A 22595-nucleotide genomic window follows, 5' to 3' on the forward strand; every position below is an offset into this window, starting at 1 on the left:
AAGAAAAAGATATTCTGCTAGCAATATGAACAAGATTATTGGACATTGGATTGTTATGTTTTTGTATCAGAGTATTAACACAATGAAAAAACAGCAGACTTCATAACAATTTTAAGCTCCAATGATTATTAAGAAGAACTTCCTCTCATTTGTTTAATAATGATGGCAGGTGCTGCGTGAGTACTTTTTTTTATATTTTTATTATTAGGCCTAGATCTAGAATCTAGGCCTAATAATAGCCTATATATAAATTTAATAATATTATATTATTTATTATATTTAGGGGCTAGATCTAGATCTAGAATCTAGACGTCATTGTCTAATTTTTTTAAAATTTATAACTTTATATTACTTTATAATGTTACTTTATAATAATACTTTAATACTTTATTATAAACTTTCTAGTTTATAGATCTAGATATCGGCCGTATTACTAATTAATTTGTTCCAAAAAAATCAGCTTAATAATATAATTTTAATTAGGGCCTACCTAATAATAAATTAATAATATAATAAACTAATAGATCTAGATAGGGGGGGGGGGCTAAACAAGTTTTTGTTAAATTTTTCATAAGTAAAATTATTATTATTATTAGGGCGTATAGTAGGCCTATAGTAATATAAGCAATAATAATAATAACTTAATAACTTATAGGCTAAAATTTAATATTATAATAATAATATAATAATACAGTGGTGATAATGTAATTGAGTGCCATTTTAGTGGTATCTCTAGATCTAGATACAGGTTTATTTACTTCGTAACATTGTTAGTTTGCCAAAAAAAATTTTGTATCTCAAAGCAATTTATTTTCCCCAACTGAAATTATATCTATATATAAAGTGCCTTTAATGATTAATCTATTCCAGCCCCTCAAAATCAGAGTTTCTTCCAGGCATCTCTTCGGGGGGGGGGGGGGGGGGGGGGGGGGCTAAACAACCCTAACAGTTGTTTAGCTTAGTATATAAATAAAAGTTGCTTTCTTTAATAAAAGCCTTGGTTTCTGATGAAATCAGTTACACATTTTTGTAAACATGCTTAAAGAAAACAATTTTTATTTACGTACTTTCTGTCAGTTCAGTTAAACTTAAATGAAGGATCAAGCATCCATCAAATAATTAAATAGATTCATTACAGGGGTCACTAAAGGGTCAATAAAGTCGTCAACAGAGGGTTATTAAAGGGGTCACTAGTGGGCCACTGCAGGGGTCACTAGTGGGACATTAAAGGTGTCAACTGGAGGGTCATTAAAGGGGTCACGGAGGGTTATTAAAGGGGCCACGGATAGTAATTAAAGGGGTCACCAGAGATTCATTAAAGGTGTCACTAGGATTGTCATTAAAGGGGCCACCAGAGATTCATTAAAGGTGTCACCAGGATTGTCATTAAAGGGGTCATGGAGGGTTATTAAAGGGGCCACGGAGGGTTATTAAAGGGGTCACCAGAGATTCATTAAAGGTGTCAACAGGAGGGTCATTAAAGGGATCACGGAGGGTTATTAAAGGGGTCACCAGAGATTCATTAAAGGTGTCAACAGGAGGGTCATTAAAGGGGTCACTAGTGGGCCACTAAACCATAACTATTGTCAGAGAACAGCATGAGAATGTATTCTTATTATATGGCCTTCAACATATGCTGTTAATCCCATACAACAACTTATCAGCTTTAGCACAATGTCCTGCACCATATGCTGGTAACCCCATACAACAACTTATCAGCTTTAGCACAATGTCCTGCACCATATGTTGGTAAACCCATACAACAACTTATCAGCTTTAGCACAATGTCCTGCAGCATATGTTGGTAAACCCATACAACAACTTATCAGCTTTAGCACAATGTCCTGCACCATATGTTGGTAAACCCATACAACTTATCAGCTTTAGCACAATGTCCTGCCATCTCAAATGTTCAAATGTAATTTTTTGTTAGAGAAAAAGCATTTAAAAAAAAAAAGATTTTTTTAGAAACCTGAGCGATTATTTTTCTTTAATGAATAATTTTCTTCTTTCACTCTTCTTTCACTCTACAATATATGATATAATAGTCAAAATAACCTACTTATTGATTGGTTGTTGTATTTTGTGCATAAATTATTTTGAACACGTCAAATCCCTTCTCAAAAGGTGCAAGAAAAAAAAATAACATCAAAGGAAGTACTAAATAGTTTCCTGTCACAAAAGACTGATTGTATCGTTTATTTTTAGCCCGACCCGAAGTAAAGCTCCACTCAGACAGGACTATAACAATCATTGAGCATTAAAAGTTCTTTCCCTTTTTCAGGATCGATCCATTCATCATTACGAATTGCCTCCCCTGGACGATCAATTCATCAGTTGTTTTTTTTTTTGTTTTTTTGTAATGTTTGGCCCTATAAAGAACATTCCACCGACTCAGCTATTGTTTTGTTATTTCATCGATTGAAGACCTGCCTAAGTAGCAATTAAAATAAGTTGTGTTGTTTCTACTTTGATGATGGTAATTTAGCTTCCACTGTTGTTTTAACCGTTGATGATGTTGAGGTTGGAAAAAAAAAGACGTAATTTTATAAAACGTTTATTTTTTTTCTCCCAGATTTAATGACACTAAATTGCCTTTTTTTTATGTACTCGGTGACCTTGTTGTAGCATGACGATCTTGCGATAAATTCAACACAAAATTAATGTCTTGGTTATACCTACTTCGTTTTAATCCTGCCGGATCTTTTTCGATTGTTTGCAAATTGTATTTCACGTATTCATTCCGATTTATAAGCACACCCCCCCCCCTCCCCACTCATCTGTTTCCTTATTTTATTTCTTCTCTGTTCGCACAAAATGTTAGCTAGATAGTTCAGTACAAAATGAATCTGATTGGTTTTGTTTCCGATATTTTGTCCAAATGGTTCCCACAAGGCAACTACGTCTTACATTGATGTAACCCAGACACTTCCTGTCAGAGATCCTAGCTTTCATGATTGTAGACATTTAGCTTTCATGATTGTAGACATTTAGCTTTCATAATTGTAGACATTTAGCTTTTATGATTGTAGGCATTTAGGTTTCATAATTGTGGACTTTTAGCTTTCATGATTGTAGGCATTTAGCTTAAACTTTCATGATTGTAGACATTTAGCTTTTATGATTGTAGGCATTTAGGTTTCATAATTGTGGACTTTAAACTTTCATGATTGTAGACATTTAGCTTTCACAATTGTAGACATTTAGCTTTCATAATTGTAGACATTTAGCTTTTATGATTGTAGGCATTTAGGTTTCATAATTGTGGACTTTTAGCTTTCATGATTGTAGACATTTAACTTTCATGATTGTAGACATTTAGCTTTCATTATTGTAGACATTTAGCTTTTATGATTGTAGGCATTTAGGTTTCATGTTTTTTTTGTAGACATTTAGCTTTTATGATTGTAGGCATTTAGGTTTCATAATTGTGGACTTTTAGCTTTCATGATTGTAGAAATTTAGGTTTCATAATTGTGGACTTTTAGCTTTCATGATTGTAGACATTTAACTTTCACAATTGTAGACATTTAGCTTTCATAATTGTAGACATTTAGCTTTTATGATTGTAGGCATTTAGGTTTCATAATTGTGGAATTTTAGCTTTCATGATTGTAGACATTTAACTTTCATGATTGTAGACATTTAGCTTTCATTATTGTAGACATTTAGCTTTCATGATTGTAGACATTTAGCTTTCATGATTGTAGACATTTAACTTTCATGATTGTAGACATTTAGCTTTCATAATTGTAGACATTTAGCTTTCATAATTGTAGACATTTAGCTTAAACTTTCATAATTGTAAACATTTAGCTTTCATGATTATAGACATTTAGCTTTCATGATTGTAGACATTTAGCTTTCATGATTGTAGACATTTAGCTTTCATGATTGTAGACATTTAGCTTTCATAATTGTAGACATTTAGCTTTCATGATTGTAGACATTTAGCTTTCATGATTGTAGACATTTAGCTTTCATGATGTAGACATTTAGCTTTCATGATTGTAGACATATAGCTTTCATGATTGTAGACATTTAGCTTTCATGATTGTAGACATTTAGCTTTCATAATTGTAGACATTTACCTTTTATGATTGTAGACGTTTAGCTTTCATAATTTTAGTCATTTAGCTTTTATAATTGTAGACATTTAGCTTTCATAATTATAGACATTTAGCTTTTATGATTGTAGACGTTTAGCTTTCATAATTTTAGTCATTTAGCTTTTATAATTGTAGACATTTAGCTTTCATAATTGTAGGCATTTAGCTTTTATAATTGTAGACATTTAGCTTTCATGATTGTAGACATTTAGCTTTCATAATTATATACATTTTCCAGATTAGAATAGATTGGTTGAAGCGCCAACCATATAGATCTACCACGCTTGACACTTTCATTGTGTTGTGTAGGTACAAGTTACATTACACAGAACTTGATAACTTTAAATTCAACCGTCCCATTGGCACCCACTAACTGATGGATTGGGTGATGGGGGTGGGTGGGATAAAGAGTGTTGTTTTGTTTTCTCCTGTAGGTCTACCTGGTGGAAAGGTCTTCCACTCTCCCTGCATACCTGATTTTAAGTAACTCTATATCCGAACACGACAGGGGTGAGGGGGGGGGGTGTGCTCCCTATCAATAGACGTCCTCCACCCCACCCACTCGTGTCACAGATCGCCTTGACGTGAAAGATCGCTCGTAAATACCTCCGCTCTAGAGTTTAGAAAAGGTTTCACTAACAAGATAAAAATGGTTCATTTGATTCGCATTCCATTGTGTTCTCACCGCCACCTAAAGGTATGTCGGGGGGGGGGGGGGGGGTGAAACATGTGTGGCTGTTTCTAATGAGAGAAGCCAGATGAATAAATCTTTTGCTGTTTGTGTCTCAAGTATTTAGTTTATCATAACATCAGGTTTTCATAGAGCAGTGTGTTCCGTACACATTGCACTATAGTACTAGGACTGAGAGATAATTCATCAATAGTTCTTTAGTGAGACAGACATTGATATGTATATATTATATTGGCCTGATCAAACTATATGGACAGTCGGACAGTCCACATAAGTATACCAGCCAGTTAGATTAGATATGTGCACCATTGATTCATTTCTTGACTGCTAAACTACGGACCGTTTATCTGTAGGTCCATATCATCTATGGAGGGCATTTATCTTAACAATCAGATACACTTTATAATTTGCTGTATTGTTTGTTGTTTTTATTGTTGGTGTTTTTTTTTTTTTTTGCTTTGTATTATGTGGGTTTTTTTCTTTGCTTTTTATTTACCTTGTTTGAAGTTGGATTCTCTCGGCAATGTTCACTGTTTCGCTATTAGACATTAAGGAAGTTAAGCATATCCTGTATTAAAAAAAAAAACACTAAAATTAATGGAGATCAACCGCTGAATGGGCAATAGTGGTAAAAAATGTCTATAGTGTCTAAAACAAAAAGAGGAGATTGATCCACTTTTTTTTAGACATATCAGCTATAACGTGCGACAGCTGTTGATGGCCAAGGCGAACCGTGACGTTTTTTAAGTGACGAACTTCATGTAGCGGATCATTCATCACCAGCAGATGATGAATGGGACCTAACAGTTTGCTTTTCAACTGATCGTACGCTAAATACTTCCCTTGTGCTCATGTGTACTGGTCATTTTTTAAGCACAATAATACAGCCTGTCTGGAGACAATTTACCGATACATAAAGTAAAAAAAAAGGTGCTGAAAATGTGAGATATATTTTAAAAACAGATAGAATTCGCAGATAGTGCTAGTTCTCGTGATGTTGTTAGTTATCGCTGTCATATCTAACAGGGAGAGTGGTTGATGCAGCTATTGCATGTTGAATGATACGTATATGTGTGGTTGATGCAACTGTTGTATGTTGAATGATACGTATATATGTGTTTGATGCAGCTATTGTATGTTGAGTGTTACCTTGTATGTGTGGTTGATGCAGCTATTGTATGTTGCATGATACCATTATATGTGTGATGATACAACTATTGTATATTGAATGCCACCTTGTATGTGTGGCCGATGCAGCTATTGTATGTTAAATGTGTGTATGGACCAGTAAGGCGGGATGTTGTTTTAGCAAATGTCAAACCCTCCCCGGCCAGGGACAAGACTGGAGTCGTGACCCGGGGGTTCTGGCACATTTGTTTACCTGGGGTGCTCTAAGTGGCGCCTCTGGCCTCTCTCGCTGACCGGTTGGTGGGGGGGGGGGGGGCGGGCAGTTGTTCCCTCTGTGATCTGTGGCAAGTTTCCTGCTGTTGCTAGGCGACAACTGTGCTTGTGAAAGTTAAGATTTAAGATGGAATTTGTATGTCAAACTATGGTGTTTTGGTCATCAAAATGTATGTGTGTGTGTGTGTGTGTCAAACTAGGGTGTTTTGGTCATCAGAATGTATGTGTTTGTGTGTGTGTGTGTCAAACTAGGGTGTTTTGGTCATCAGAATGTATGTGTTTGTGTGTGTGTGTGTGTGTGTGTCAAACTAGGGTGTTTTGGTCATCAGAATGTATGTGTGTGTGTGTGTGTCACACTAGGATGTTTTGGTCATCAGAATGTATGTGTGTGTGTGTGTGTGTGTGTCACACTAGGGTGTTTTGGTCATCAGAATGTATGTGTGTGTGTGTCAAACTAGGGTGTTTTGGTCATCAGAATGTATGTGTTTGTGTGTGTGTGTGTGTCAAACTAGGGTGTTTTGGCCATCTGCCTGTATGTGTGTGTGTGTGTGTGTTTGTGTCAAACTAGGGTGTTTTGGTTATCTGCCTGTATGTGTTTGTATGATGGTGTGAACACACCGATCTATGCACGTATAGTTTGTGTTTCTAGAGCTTATGTGGTGTGGTCAACACCACGTTTACAATCACAGCGTAATAAATTCAAGCAGGCTGAAATCATCGTACGGTAGGCTAAAATTGACATCACCTTCCTCTAATTATCAGACGGTAGTCTAAAATTGACATCACCTTCCTCTAATTATCAGACGGTAGGCTAAAATTGACATCACCTTCCTCTAATTATCAGACGGTAGGCTAAAATTGACATTACCTTCCTCTAATTATCAGACGGTAGGCTAAAATTGACATTACATTCCTCTAATTATCAGACGGTAGGCTAAAATTGACATCACCTTCCTCTAATTATCAGACGGTAGGCTAAAATTGACATCACCTTCCTCTAATTATCAGACGGTAGGCTAAAATTGACATCACCTTCCTCTAATTATCAGACGGTAGGCTAAAATTGACATCACCTTCCTCTAATTATCAGACGGTAGGCTAAAATTGACATCACCTTCCTCTAATTATCAGACGGTAGGCTAAAATTGACATCACCTTACGTCCAGAGATCTCTCCAACTAAACCAGACCTTTGTGTCCGTTAATCAGGGCAGGTAGTTATCTTTACCATTTCCCCTCTACCTGCCCGTTATGAATGGTTGTATCTCCCCATCTGCCTGTTTCTAGAATCCTCTACCAGTGGTTGTCGACCTTGGACATTCCCTTGCTTTACATTTCAGAAATCTTTGATTGGCTTCAATGCTACTGCGTCGATTAATTGGGATTCAACTTTTTATTTAGCACCAAGACGGTGACCTTCAACCTATATACAGTGTCGTGTTTTGATTTAGTTATCGACCTCCTATCTGTCTGTTGTAAAGACGAATTCTGGATACCAGGAAAGAAATGCTAAAGCCCAAATAGAAAATGGGCGTATTTGTCGTTACATACGTGGCCTGATGGTAGAGCTTTCAAATTCTAATCCGAAAGTCTCAGTTCGGCTCCTTGGTCTTAACACCGGAGAACGACGGAGTCCACTCAGCTCTGATGGGTACCTTACGTTAGGGCGCCTGACCACACTATCCTTTCATGTGCCGAAACAGGTGAACTCTGCTTCATCTGCCCTATGGACCGCCAAGTTTGAAAGGGTAACAACTTATTAAGGACAGTCCCATGTACGTTCTCTTTAACCGAGGGCCCCATCAACATCTGTATGTTGTCTAGAACTTGTAGCGCTAACCTAATAGAACACTTACGTCGTTCTAAACGATTTGATGACTAGAGCGACGACTATGCCGTTACATCAAGCTCTATGATATGTAACACACGACTGAGAGGTACGGGGATGCTGTTTGTTTAGATTTCACCTTAAAACAACACGCTATGACAGGTGCCAGTAGTGCCAGGATGGGAAGATTACACCTGACATTCCATCGAGCCTGATCGGCAATATTCGAACACATTTAGCTACAGTTTTTTTTATGTTGATACAAGTTTTTAGGTTTGTAAAGGCCACATTCTTGCAGCATGTGAGAACATTTGTACATTCTGTAGAGGCCACCGACTTAATGATAGAACATTTGTACATTCTGTAGAGGCCACCGACTTAATGATAGAACATTTGTATGTTCTGTAGAGGCCACAAACTTAATGATAGAACATTTGTATGTTCTGTAGAGGCCACCGACTTAATGATAGAACATGTGTATCTTCTGTAGAGGCCGCAGACTTAATGATAGAACATTTGTATGTTCTGTAGAGGCCACAGACTTAATGATAGAACATTTGTACATTCTGTAGAGGCCGCAGACTTAATGATAGAACATTTGTACATTCTGTAGAGGCCGCAGACTTAATGATAGAACATTTGTACATTCTGTAGAGGCCACAGACTTAATGTGAGAACATTTGTATGTTCTGTAGAGGCCACCGACTTAATGTGAGAACATTTGTATGTTCTGTAGAGGCCACCGACTTAATGTGAGAACATTTGAATGTTCTGTAGAGGCCACCGACTTAATGTGAGAACATTTGTATGTTCTGTAGAGGCCACCGACTTAATGTGAGAACATTTGTATGTTCTGTAGAGGCCACAGACTTAATGATAGAACATTTGAATGTTCTATAGAGGCCACCGACTTAATGATAGAACATTTGTACATTCTGTAGAGGCCACAGACTTAATGATAGAACATTTGTACATTCTGTAGAGGCCACCGACTTAATGATAGAACATTTGTATGTTCTGTAGAGGCCACCGACTTAATGTGAGAACATTTGTATGTTCTGTAGAGGCCACCGACTTAATGATAGAACATTTGTACATTCTGTAGAGGCCACAGACTTAATGATAGAACATTTGTATGTTCTGTAGAGGCCACATGAATCAAAATCATTTTAAGAAAATAAAGCTTATGACAGAAAATAATTGAAATGGTAAACCTAAAGCGGCACCAACGCATGGCTCCCAATAGTTGTTATCTAAATTAAGGTAGTTTTATTTTATTTAGGGGAATTCTTGGGGGAATGTGGGGGGGGGGGGGGTAGCCCCGGCCACCATCGTGACTACGTTACTAGGTAAAACAATAAAAGTTTGATGACAGTGACCCAGCTAGACTGGCCTGGAGGTGTACAACTGGGATGCCAATGAGGGAGTAATGACCTAATAATTGCATTATCGTCGGACTTAAAGGTTACAGTTAATGTGCAGGCAGTGCGCCAAAACGGCTGACCCATAACTGTATGCCTACAACAGATACTTGGATGTCTGAATGTATAATTGTGATGCTGCATCGTTGTATTATTGGGAGGGGTGGGGGATATAACTCAGTCTTGTCGCTTGTCGTTGATGTTAGCACCTTTTGTTTGATCTGTGCATCCTGCCTGCGACTGTTGTGGTCGTGTTTCCTCCTTGCTGGTGTAGCTAAAGGTGGTAATGAGCATTATCACAACGTTATTGTTGTATGGCGTGATCATACAACATGAACGGTGCACTCTTGTTCGTGAACACCGAACATCACGCTATTGTTGTATGGCGTGATTCAATGCTTTTATCCACGTCATTATTCGCCACGTGCATGCATGAGACACGTGGATCTGATTGGCTTGTATCTCACTGCTAAACCTAGCATCTGCTCCGCACATGCGCAGCTATTAAAAAAATATCACCGATGACGTCGTTGCTAAAAGGCAGCTCCTTTGGTCCTGTTTTTTTACTAGTTGACAGTGGGTGCGTCTAGTTTATACGGTACTGTTGGACGTTGGACTACAAGTTTATCATTAGCATTTACCTTCGTCTGTTTGGGAAGTGTGGTATAGTGGTGAGTTAGTCGTGGAGGTAGGCTGGGGTGGGGGGGGGGCACTGTCCCACCCAGACTAACTGAACAGCCTCTCAGTATATATATATATATATATATATACGAGAAAAATGGCCCGTTGAGGAAGGGTACAACGGGCGCTAGGCTGATAGTGCTGTCTCTTTTCTCTAAACTAAAACCAACCCACCCCCCCACACACCACCCCCACCCCACCCCCACACACCACCCCCACCCCCACCCCCCACCACACACCACCCCCACCCCCACCCCCACCCCTCACCCCCACACACCACCCCCTCCACACACCGCCCCCCACCCCCCACCCCCCCCCCCCCAAAAAAAAACATGTCTACCGTCCCATTCAACGAAATATAATTATATACTTTTTCCAGTGTCCGCCCCCTCCCAGAAAATTCTACCCCCGCCCTCGAAAATTTCAAGTACCCCCACCCCTCTCCGGGGAGGAAAAAGTCTGAAAGAAACACTGAAACCAACCCACCCCCCACACACCACTCCCCACCCCCCCCCCCACACACCATCCCCCCCCCACACCACCTCCCCCACCCCTCCACCACCCCCCACCCCCAAAAAAAAACATGTCTACCGTCCCATTCAACGAAATATACTTTTTCTAGTGTCCGCCCCCTCCCAGAAAATTCTACCCCCGCCCCCGAAAATTTCAAGTACCCCCACCCCTCTCCGGGGAGGAAAAAGTCTGGAAGAAACACTGAAACCAACCCACACCCCCCCCACCCCCCCCCACCCCCACACACCACCCCCCACATACACCCCCCCTCCACCCCCCCCCCCCCCCCCAAAAAAAAAAACATGTCTACCGTCCCATTGCAAGAAAACCACTTTTTAGATTAGACACATCAATTAGGCGGTAATTTTATTATAGAGTATCGATGAGGAAATTTCTTTTGAGTTGGGGAGGGGGGGGGGGGGGGCTCAGACGTTCTTACGCGGGGGTGGGGCTTCGCCCCTACCCGAAGAATTGTATGCAAGAAACTCTTCACGCAAACCATTTAGATTAGAAAACATTTCCTTTTTATTCAATGTTTACGCGATAATCAATGACGTCATTATATTACTGTGTGCACTTTCCGCCTTGAGATTATTTTCAACTCTATGCTAAATGTGTCGACGTCATACTTCGTTTTTCGAATTACTATGCAGGTTTTTAATTTGCTTGTGTTTTCTCTAGAGCGTTCTTGTCAGAAAGAGCGTTCTTGTCAGATAGATAGACAGACAGCGAAACTATTATTATAGATAAAAAGCAATATGAACGTTACGTAAGTTTATTTAGTAACTTGTAGCTTAAATTACCTAAGGGCAAGCTGCTTTACCAGATCTGCTTAAAACAGAATATACTCACATATTACAATTTTTCTTTTCTTTTCATTTGATTGCTTTATTCGAACTTACACTTCTTTCCTCACTATCTCAAGGATATATCCCCGTTAAGCTCATTCTGTAGATTACATTTAGCTTATCAAAGATTGATCGAATTTACTGGGTTTTTTTTGGGTCCGTTATGCTGACTATTACCTGGCTTGTTGGTTCGACACAAGGTCAAATGTCATGGCGGGGATATATCAGAGTAGGGTTAATGGATGGACAGTGGTGTGTTGGGTTAATGGATGGACAGTGGTGTGTTGGGTTAATGGATGGACAGTGGTGTGTAGGGTTAATGGATGGACAGTGGTGTGTTGGGTTAATGGATGGACAGTGGTGTGTTGGGTTAATGGATAGACAGTGGTGTGTTGGGTTAATGGATGGACAGTGGTGTGTTGGGTTAATGGATAGACAGTGGTGTGTTGGGTTAATGGATGGACAGTGGTGTGTAGGGTTAATGGATGGACAGTGGTGTGTTGGGTTAATGGATGGACAGTGGTGTGTAGGGTTAATGGATGGACAGTGGTGTGTAGGGTTAATGGATGGACAGTGGTGTGTAGAGTTAATGGATGGACAGTGGTGTGTATGGTTAATGGATGGACAGTGGTGTGTTGGGTTAATGGATGGACAGTGGTGTGTAGGGTTAATGGATGGACAGTGGTGTGTAGGGTTAATGGATGGACAGTGGTGTTTAGGGTTAATGGATACAGTGGTGTGTAGGGTTAATGGATGAACAGTGGTGTGTAGGGTTAATGGTGGACAGGGGTATGTAGGGTTAATGGTGGACAGGGGTGTGTAGGGTTAATGGATACAGTGGTGTGTTGGGTTAATGGTGGACAGTGGTGTGTAGGGTTAATGGATGGACAGTGGTGTGTAGGGTTAATGGATGAACAGTGGTGTGTAGGGTTAATGGTGGACAGGGGTATGTAGGGTTAATGGTGGACAGGGGTGTGTAGGGTTAATGGATGGACGGTTAATGGATGGACAGTGGTGTGTAGGGTTAATGGATGGACGGTTAATGGATGGACAGTGGTGTGTAGGGTTAATGGTGGACGGGGGTGTGTAGGGTAAATGGATGGACGGTTAATGGATGGACAGTGGTGAGTAGGGTTAATGGATGGACAGTGGTGTGTAGGGTTAATGGATGGAGGGTTAATGGATGGACAGGGGTGAGTAGGGTTAATGGATGGACAGTGGTGTGTATGGTTAATGGATGGACAGTGGTGTGTATGGTTAAAGGATGGACAGTGGTGTGTATGGTTAATGGATGGACAATGGTGTGTATGGTTAATGGATGGACGGTTAATGGATGGACAGTGGTGTGTATGGTTAATGGATGGACAGTGGTGTGTATGGTTAATGGATGGACAGTGGTGTGTAGGGTTAATGGTGGACAGGGGTATGTAGGGTTAATGGTGGACAGGGGTGTGTAGGGTTAATGGATGGACGGTTAATGGATGGACAGTGGTGTGTAGGGTTAATGGATGGACAGTGGTGTGTAGGGTTAATGGTGGACAGGGGTGTGTAGGGTAAATGGATGGACGGTTAATGGATGGACAGTGGTGAGTAGGGTTAATGGATGGACAGTGGTGTGTAGGGTTAATGGATGGAGGGTTAATGGATGGACAGGGGTGAGTAGGGTTAATGGATGGACAGTGGTGTGTATGGTTAATGGATGAACAGTGGTGTGTAGGGTTAATGGATGGACAGTGGTGTGTATGGTTAATGGATGAACAGTGGTGTGTAGGGTTAATGGATGGACAGTGGTGTGTAGGGTTAATGGATGGACAGTGGTGTGTATGGTTAATGGATGGACAGTTTGGTTAATAGATAGACAGTGGTGTGTAGTGTTAATGGATTAACACATATATTGTATATAGAGTTAAAAGATGAACACAATGGTCTAAGGAGTTAATGGTTTAGCAATGTTGGCAGCTGTATACAACACTAGATTAAGACTCCAGAGACGACGATCTATCCAAATATCTCATTGCAACTTCAGTTCAGCTAGAAGATTTCACACCATTTCAAACGCATTTTTTTATTGTCGCGTCAGTTTATTTTTAGCTTTACTTTTGTGTAGATTAATGCCCAGTAATTATTATAGAAGCTCAAATAAAAAAAAATACATTTCTATTTTCTATAGTAGCGATGAAAAGAAAAATCAATTGATTTTGAACATTACAGTTTTATTTTATTGTGTGCTTTATACATGTTTAACTTAAACATTACCAAAATTAAGATTTATATTTAAGTTTAAGTTATTTTTTTTAAGAACGCCATAAATTTCTTACATCATATTTACAAGATAATAACTTACTTCTGTAATATGCAATATCTAAACTTACATATTAACGAAAACTCTCTAGAGACTTGAAAAATCAAGTCGAAATAAATGAATATTGGCATTACCATAGATATAGGTATTTAAACCTAGCGACCCATTTCGCAGATAAATTAGAGATAATGTGTTTCTTGACCTCGGCATATGAAGGGGTGGTGTATTCAACACTATACCCAGTCGCCTCTACTCTCCCCAACGTAATTCAGGCCCCCACTAGAGCTGGGTGGACTCAGGGACGTCCTAAAGTCACAAGTCCTAACTGAGATCCGATCCCAAGACCTTCGATCTAGAAGCCAAACGCTTTTTTTTTTGTTTAACTTCGCCGTCCCATAGTCACCCTTTAGAACTAGCAATCCTTAGGGCATCTGATGTAGAGTTGATCTGTTTCTGTCTAATATTTATACTTTTTAGGACAATTTTAGTCATTTTGAACATTTATTATGTATATATTTTTTAAGGTGTGTGATATTAAGTTGTCACATTACATTAAATATTTAGAAATTGCAATTTATAATACAACCATCATCTAAAGTCTATGGTTCTAGTATAATGTTACCAGTCTGTTGTTATGGTAGTGTTGTCAGCAGTATTAGCACACATCACACACACTATTTGTAACCATTGATATAGTGCTAGTCAGTGGTTGTTAGTGTTGTCAGCAGTATTAGCACACATATCACACACACTATTTGTAACCTTTGATATAGTGCTAGTCAGTGGTTGTTAGTGTTGTCAGCAGTATTAGCACACATCACACACACTAGTTGTAACCTTTGATATAGTGCTAGTCAGTGGTTGTTATGGTAGTGTTGTCAGCAGTTTTAGCACACATCCCACACTAGTTGTAACCTTTGATATAGTGCTAGTCAGTGGTTGTTAGTGTTGTCAGCAGTATTAGCACACATCACACACACTAGTTGTAACCTTTGATATAGTGCTAGTCAGTGGTTGTTAGTGTTGTCAGCAGTATTAGCACACATCACACACACTAGTTGTAACCTTAGATATAGTGCTAGTCAGTGGTTGTTAGTGTTGTCAGCAGTATTAGCACACATCACACACACTAGTTGTAACCTTTGATATAGTGCTAGTCAGTGGTTGTTATGGTAGTGTTGTCAGCAGTATTAGCACACATCCCACACACTAGTTGTAACCTTTGATATAGTGCTAGTCAGTGGTTGTGGTAGTGTTGTCAGCAGTATTAGCACACATCACACACACACTAGTTGTAACCTTTGATATAGTGCTAGTCAGTGGTTGTGGTAGTGTTGTCAGCAGTATTAGCACACATCACACACACTAGTTGTAACCTTTGATATAGTGCTAGTCAGTGGTTGTGGTAGTGTTGTCAGCAGTATTAGCACACATCACACACACACTAGTTGTAACCTTTGATATAGTGCTAGTCAGTGGTTGTGGTAGTGTTGTCAGCAGTATTAGCACACATCACACACACTAGTTGTAACCTTTGATATAGTGCTAGTCAGTGGTTGTTAGTGTTGTCAGCAGTATTAGCACACGTCACACACACTAGTTGTAACCTTTGATATAGTGCTAGTCAGTGGTTGTGGTAGTGTTGTCAGCAGTATTAGCACACATCACACACACACTAGTTTTAACCTTTGATATAGTGCTAGTCAGTGGTTGTTATAGTAGTGTTGTCAGCAGTATTAGCACACATCACACACATACTAGTTGTAACCTTTGATATAGTGCTAGTCAGTGGTTGTTAGTGTTGTCAGCAGTATTAGCACACATCACACACTAGTTGTAACCTTTGATATAGTGCTAGTCAGTGGTTGTTAGTGTTGTCAGCAGTATTAGCACACATCACACACACACACTAGTTGTAACCTTTGATATATTGCTAGTCAGTGGTTGTGGTAGTGTTGTCAGCAGTATTAGCACACATCACACACACTAGTTGTAACCTTTGATATAGTGCTAGTCAGTGGTTGTTAGTGTTGTCAGCAGTATTAGCACACATCACACACACTAGTTGTAACCTTTGATATAGTGCTAGTCAGTGGTTGTTAGTGTTGTCAGCAGTATTAGCACACATCACACACACTAGTTGTAACCTTTGATATAGTGCTAGTCAGTGGTTGTTAGTGTTGTCAGCAGTATTAGCACTCATCACACACACACACTAGTTGTAACCTTTGATATAGTGCTAGTCAGTGGTTGTGGTAGTGTTGTCAGCAGTATTAGCACACATCACACACACTAGTTGTAACCTTTGATATAGTGCTAGTCAGTGGTTGTTATGGTAGTGTTGTCAGCAGTATTAGCACACATCACACACATACTAGTTGTAACCTTTGATATAGTGCTAGTCAGTGGTTGTTAGTGTTGTCAGCAGTATTAGCACTCATCACACACACACACTAGTTGTAACCTTTGATATAGTGCTAGTCAGTGGTTGTGGTAGTGTTGTCAGCAGTATTAGCACACATCACACACACTAGTTGTAACCTTTGATATAGTGCTAGTCAGTGGTTGTTAGTGTTGTCAGCAGTATTAGCACTCATCACACACACACACTAGTTGTAACCTTTGATATAGTGCTAGTCAGTGGTTGTTTGTGTTGTCAGCAGTATTAGCACACATCACACACACTAGTTGTAACCTTTGATATAGTGCTAGTCAGTGGTTGTGGTAGTGTTGTCAGCAGTATTAGCACACATCCCACACTAGTTGTAACCTTTGATATAGTGCTAGTCAGTTGTTGTTAGTGTTGTCAGCAGTATTAGCACACATCACACACACTAGTTGTAACCTTTGATATAGTGCTAGTCAGTGGTTGTTATGGTAGTGTTGTCAGCAGTATTAGCACACATCCCACACTAGTTGTAACCTTTGATATAGTGCTAGTCAGTTGTTGTTAGTGTTGTCAGCAGTATTAGCACACATCGCACACACGAGTTGTAACCTTTGATATAGTGCTAGTCAGTGGTTGTTATGTTAGTGTTGTCAGCAGTATTAGCACACATCTCATACACACTAGTTGTAACCTTTGATATAGTGCTAGTCAGTGGTTGTTATGTTAGTGTTGTCAGCAGTATTAGCTCACATCACACACACACTAGTTGTAACCTTTGATATAGTGCTAGTCAGTGGTTGTTTGTGTTGTCAGCAGTATTAGCACACATCACACACACTAGTTGTAACCTTTGATATAGTGCTAGTCAGTGGTTGTAATGGTAGTGTTGTCAGCAGTATTAGCACACATCACACACACTAGTTGTAACCTTTGATATAGTGCTAGTGGTTGTTAGTGTTGTCAGCAGTATTAGCACACATCACACACACACTAGTTTTAACCTTAAACCTGACGGTAATGAAACCACCACCTCATTACTCCCACACAACTACCTCTGTAGTTCTGCACCGCTCACACTTAGTACAAGTGATGGCATGATTCCAACAACATCCTCATCTCATTGGAGTTGAACATCTTCCAGATTGGCCCAAGAACCTACGAGTTCTCTAAAAAAAAAGTTCTGCTGTTTGAAGCGCTTTGTTTTCTTGCTCCGTCGGTTTTATTTTTTCACTCGACTTCCTTCTGTTTCCCCCCCCCCCCCTCTCCCTTAGTGTTTGGTTAACTGTGAAGATTGATTCAACGATAACAAAAATATATCAAACATTCATTACTTTAATCGTTGGTTGAAATCTAGTTTCGCCTTATCTTACGAGTAGAGTGTTCTGTTTTAATTAGTCTGCCGACTGACTCTGTTTTTGGAACCCTCATTTCAGAAATAACTTTTATCTACATTTAAATGTTTGTGCGAGATGCCTCGCTTTTTTTTACCTTCTTGTGTGAAGATGGGAGAGCAGTTTCAAGTGTTTAGATCATCATTTGTTCCCACCGTGTAGTGCGTCATTAGTTTGTGTAGGATTTGAAATTGTGGATACAATTTGTGTAGCAGCCAGTGTTTGAATTGTGGATGAAATGAGTATTGACCACCTGTGGGTGAATTGTGTATTGACCACCTGTGGATGTAATGTGTATGGACCACCTGTGTGTGTGTCTTTCAATATTCCATAGCGTGCGGCAACTGTTTCCCTCTAATTAATGAGAATTAGCATAAAATTAGCATGTCTGAAATAGGACGCAACAACCAGCACATGCGAGGTCTTCTCTACGTGTTAGACCAGTGGTTCTTAACCTGGGTTCAATAGAACCCGAGTTTATCAATGCGGAGGATAGAACAAAAAAAAAAAGGTTTTAGTGCGTGCACATATAATACTTGTGGGGTTCGGTACCTCCAAAAAGGTTAAGAACCATTGAGTTAGAGTATTTATTAATGTATTGCCTTCGCTACTTACAGTCCTCTGTTATTTGTGTATAGTTTACACAATTAAATATGGTTGTCTTGGTATCATTCAAGGGGTAGTTTACATTATTAAACAGCGGTTATATAAGTATCATTAATGGAATGGTTTACTTTATTACATTTCATTTCTCTAAGTACCATTAATTGTGTGGTTTACATGGTTAAATATTGTTTGTCTTAGTATCTTTCGTGGGATGGTTTACATGAATAGATAGCGTTAAATATCAGTTAAATATCAGTAAGTACCATTAACACAAACATTCAAACCAAATTAATTAGAGAAGGCGTTGTGTGATTGCCTTTTCTCTTTAAAAGTTGCTGGCTGCATGTCGCCTCACCAGAGGTCTGATGATGAAATGTGACTGTTAAAATAACACGACTCCCAGTCCAACCCAGCTATGAAATGTGACTGTTAAAATAACACGACACCCAGTCCAACCCAGTCCGTGGTAATTTGACAACACCGAGTTGCCAATTACAGGCAGATAGACTGCTTGTAACAAAAAAACTGAACACGTTATTTTTAGACAGCCAGAGTATTTCGAGTGTTGAAAGCTTAGTGAAGCTACACTTCAAACACTGTGAGCTGAGCTTCTAATTAACAGAGTCACGTTATCTGGTGTGATGCGATGGTTTTTTTCTATTTCAGTATTTTCTCAGATTACCGACTGTAAAAGTCAGAAGCGATACATCTCGAGGTAACTCAAGACTTGCTGCACGATAACCCCACCCTCTGCACTCTGCAAATTACCTTTCGTCTTCACCCCATCCCACCCCCTCCTCCCCAGTGGTTACCTACTGCATGTGGTGTAGACAGCCACATTCCTAATCCGTGCATGTCTGCACATTGTTTGTAAACGGCCCGTACAACCTGTGGTGCGCCGTGTTGAGTGTGGTGGTGGTGGTGGGGGTGTAGAGCCACCGCCTACAGCGTTACACCTCAGTTTTCGCCACCTCCGTGGTGAGATAATGACTAGACACCTCTGTACCTCGCTGATGTGATTGACGTTTTTGTCGGTTCACGTTTAGGATGTGTGCTTCTAACCTAGACGTCTTGTGAAGTGTAACATTCATTTTGCGGGGAATTTACATTTTTCTTGCAACGAAGTTAGTTTGTGATTTTTGTTAAACTTTGACCGTATTTTTCTAATTGTGATATAGTTTTATTGCAAAAATCTACCTAGTTTTTAAGGGTGTCAGAGTGAAATACATACATGACAAAAACTGTCTGTGTTTTTCTTATTGTGTCGGAGTGCAGTAGATTCCTGTGTTGGCAGAATCCAATGAATCTGGCATTCGTATTTTTTTTGGACCTATGTTTAGTCTCGATGTAAACTTGATTATCTTGTCTGGAAGAGTTATCGTTCCTTGCAGTTCACTTCTTTAATAGAAAATTGAGTTCGTCAATGTGTCGAATGGTGAATTCTGTCGCATGGTGGATTATAAATAATGTGGTATGGTGGATTGTTCTATCGTATGGTAGATTCTATGTGTCATTTTGTGGCTGCAGTTGTTATACCACGCCGTGTATTGGATGATGTTGGAGTTTGCTGTGCTCTATAAGAAATCTACTGTGTCTCATGCATCAAACCGTGGCCTATGCTAGTAGTCCTACATGGTTTTTCTTATACCACCCGTATACTCCAATAACTTGTGTTTGGTACTGTATGACTGCTTGTTGTGTCGTGTACTGGTGTACTGGGTATAACGTTAATGTATGTTTGATACAACTTGTATATGTGGAATTTACTTACTGCGTGTTAGCTAAGGAAGATAACAACATACAATATGACTTAAAACATTTTCCAATCTTGTTCTGGATGATATGCACGTTAAAAAATGTAACCCTTGTCCTATCCATCTTGTTGTTTACTCCTTGAAATTTAACTCCCATCTCTAACGTTTATGAATTGCCTACCTCCAAATTTTATGAATTGCCTAGATATTTTTTTTTATGTCCACCACCACACGAAACACATGACAGGAAATTCGGCTTTACTTTGATACACTTTAATCTCGGAGCTTTAGATCTCAAAGAGCAGGAAAGAACCCTCTAGAGTTGTCTAGAGCATCTCATTTGTTTCTAAAAAAGAAAGAAGGAAGAGCTTGGTAGCAGAACTTCACGTTTCTTAGCTGGCGGGGGATCTGGCGCTGAGCCCCTATCAATCACAATTGCGTAGAAATTAAATCTTTCAGGGGAAGCGACTGAGTGAAATATCTAACAGGGAAATAACTCTCCACGCAGTGACACGGCCTGAATCACGATGCAGTTAATGGCGGGGCTTCAGTCTATTAACATTCTCACAATGCTTGGGATATACAGGGGGATACGGTTTTCAGTTTGTGGGGGATAGCCGGGGTTTGGGGGTATCTTGTAAACTAGACGTTATTTTTAAAATGGACATTAACATTAGTGTACTTAAGTATACGTATTCTTTTTGTATTAATGTTTAAAACTTGGATATAGTCCCTTCATATACCTAGGCCGTCTAGTCCCTTTATATACCGTGGGCATCCAGCCTCTTTATACATCCTGGCCATCCAATCCCTTCAAAAGCCGTGGCTACCCATCCCCTCATAAGTCACCCAGTCTTACAGTATGAACCTCCGTAACCTTACCTTGATGTATGTAACTGTTACACTGACTTGCACGGTCACTTACAGCCACCACACTAGTCCCGGTGCTGATGTGATTCCTGTTAAGTCACAGGTAAACAGTTCGGGCCAACAGGTATGTTCGGCATCACTTGTTGTGGTCTGGGGAGGGGGAGGGGACACACACACACCAGTGATATAAATACCAGTAGATGGGTTTAAATTCTGCCTCTCAGGTATTTCGTCCGGGCAAGTTTCGAGCGTTACCTGTTGAGAGCTGTCTGTCAGGTGTAGCTAATGTACCTGCACAGGTACGTCATGCTGGGCCCCGCTAGCACCAGCCCAAACTTTCTCCCGGAAATATTCTGAGACCACCCGTTCCTGTTGGTTTGATCGCCAGACATTTTTTTCTCCTGGAACTTCAAAAGATTCACGATCGACTGCATTAACGTGTTCACCCTTCTCCCATACCGAAATGAAAACACAATTCAGTTTATTGATTTGGCTTATATAAACACCCGGCTTCGTAGAATGGCTAAATGTATTGTGGTACACCCAATGGCGTTTTGTGTATAAATATAAACCCATGTTGCGAAAAACGAGTTGTTTTGATTAAAACAAATAGGCCTACTTGAAAGATACTTTTATATAAAAACAAAATCAAGGTTAAGTCTGGCTAGCCGAAGCTATGGCTGTTCTAGTTTTTTAATCGCACGTGCAACTTTACCTTAAACACCGCTGCTATAGACGTATCTAACTCACGCATTTAACTTTGTGGACAAACTTACTCACCGGCCACAGCTGTTTGTTAAGTCAATATAAATACTTCAAGTGTGTATTTATTGTGGGTTGTTGGGATATAGGGAGGGGGGTAGCCGATACTTCAAGTGTGTATTTAGCGTGTGTTGGTGGGGGGGGGGAGGTATATGCTATTGTTGAGGGAGCTTTGTATGTACATGTTGGTGTTAGTCCTTATGCGGGAAACTGTTTCATGTTATTATGCTAGAAGCTCATACGTGTATGTTAGTGTCCTTAAGAACATGTCAATACAAGTTTGCTGCTTGGTTTGGTTTGTTCTGTTTAAAAATTGGTCAAAAATAGTTTTCTTGTTCTTTACATACTCGCGAAAATGCTTGTTACAAACATACCACAGGAAAAGCGATAATGTCTGTTACGAACTCACTGCAGTAAAGCAAGTATCGGTGCCGAGTATTTTTAGCAAGTGTTTTAAAACGCCGGGTAGAAACTAGAATTAGGAGATAACAAAATCAAACTAAGATCGCAGCCTCCTTCTATTTGTGTCTGCGATGTTTTTTGTTGAGTTAGATTTTTATTCCAAGAAAACTTTTTTAAAAATGTCCTACGCACATATTCTAAATCTGAGCCAAACTAAACAAACATCAACACTCTTTCGTCCTCATGTCACCGGCTTTCAATTATTCTTTCAACTTTTTCTTTTCTCTATTTTCTATCGTGGTTTAGAAAAAAAATTGGCTTGCTCTATGATGAAGTGTGGTCTATTTTTAACGTGTAACTGGCATATTTTATTGTGCCGGCTTTCTATTTTTGTTCAGTTGGGTTTGCCAAGTTGGATGGGATAAATCTTTAAAATCACTCAAATAAAACTTGTACTATGTGCTATTCCTTCCTTATCGCTGCTGTTTTTATTTCTTTCTTAGTTTGGTTGGTCTTTTCTTCCTTATTTGGTTGGTCTTTTCTTCCTTAGTTTGGTTAGTTTTTACTTTCTTAATTTGGTTAGTCTTTTCTTCCTTAGTTTAGTTAGTTTTTTCTTCCTTAGTTTGGT

General features: G+C 39.5%; 1 protein-coding gene across 2 annotated transcripts in view; it reads left to right on the top strand.

Moving 5' to 3' along the window:
• Positions 1-7: 7 nt before the first annotated feature.
• Positions 8-22595, top strand: part of LOC131944861 (homer protein homolog 2) — a 95861-nt gene continuing 73273 nt past the window's right edge. The window contains exon 1 of one of the 2 annotated variants that reach the window (XM_059305726.1): positions 8-176. In XM_059305726.1, the coding sequence (XP_059161709.1) occupies positions 160-176 (17 nt within the window). In that variant the 5' untranslated portion in view covers positions 8-159. Of the gene's footprint in view, positions 177-19231; positions 19304-22595 lie in introns of those variants that run through there. The other variant, XM_059305724.1, reaches the window with a different exon arrangement.

The sequence above is a fragment of the Physella acuta genome, unplaced genomic scaffold, assembly GCF_028476545.2.
Source record: "Physella acuta isolate Inbredline_101_S28 unplaced genomic scaffold, ASM2847654v3 ptg000511l, whole genome shotgun sequence".
Lineage (NCBI taxonomy): Eukaryota > Metazoa > Mollusca > Gastropoda > Physidae > Physella > Physella acuta.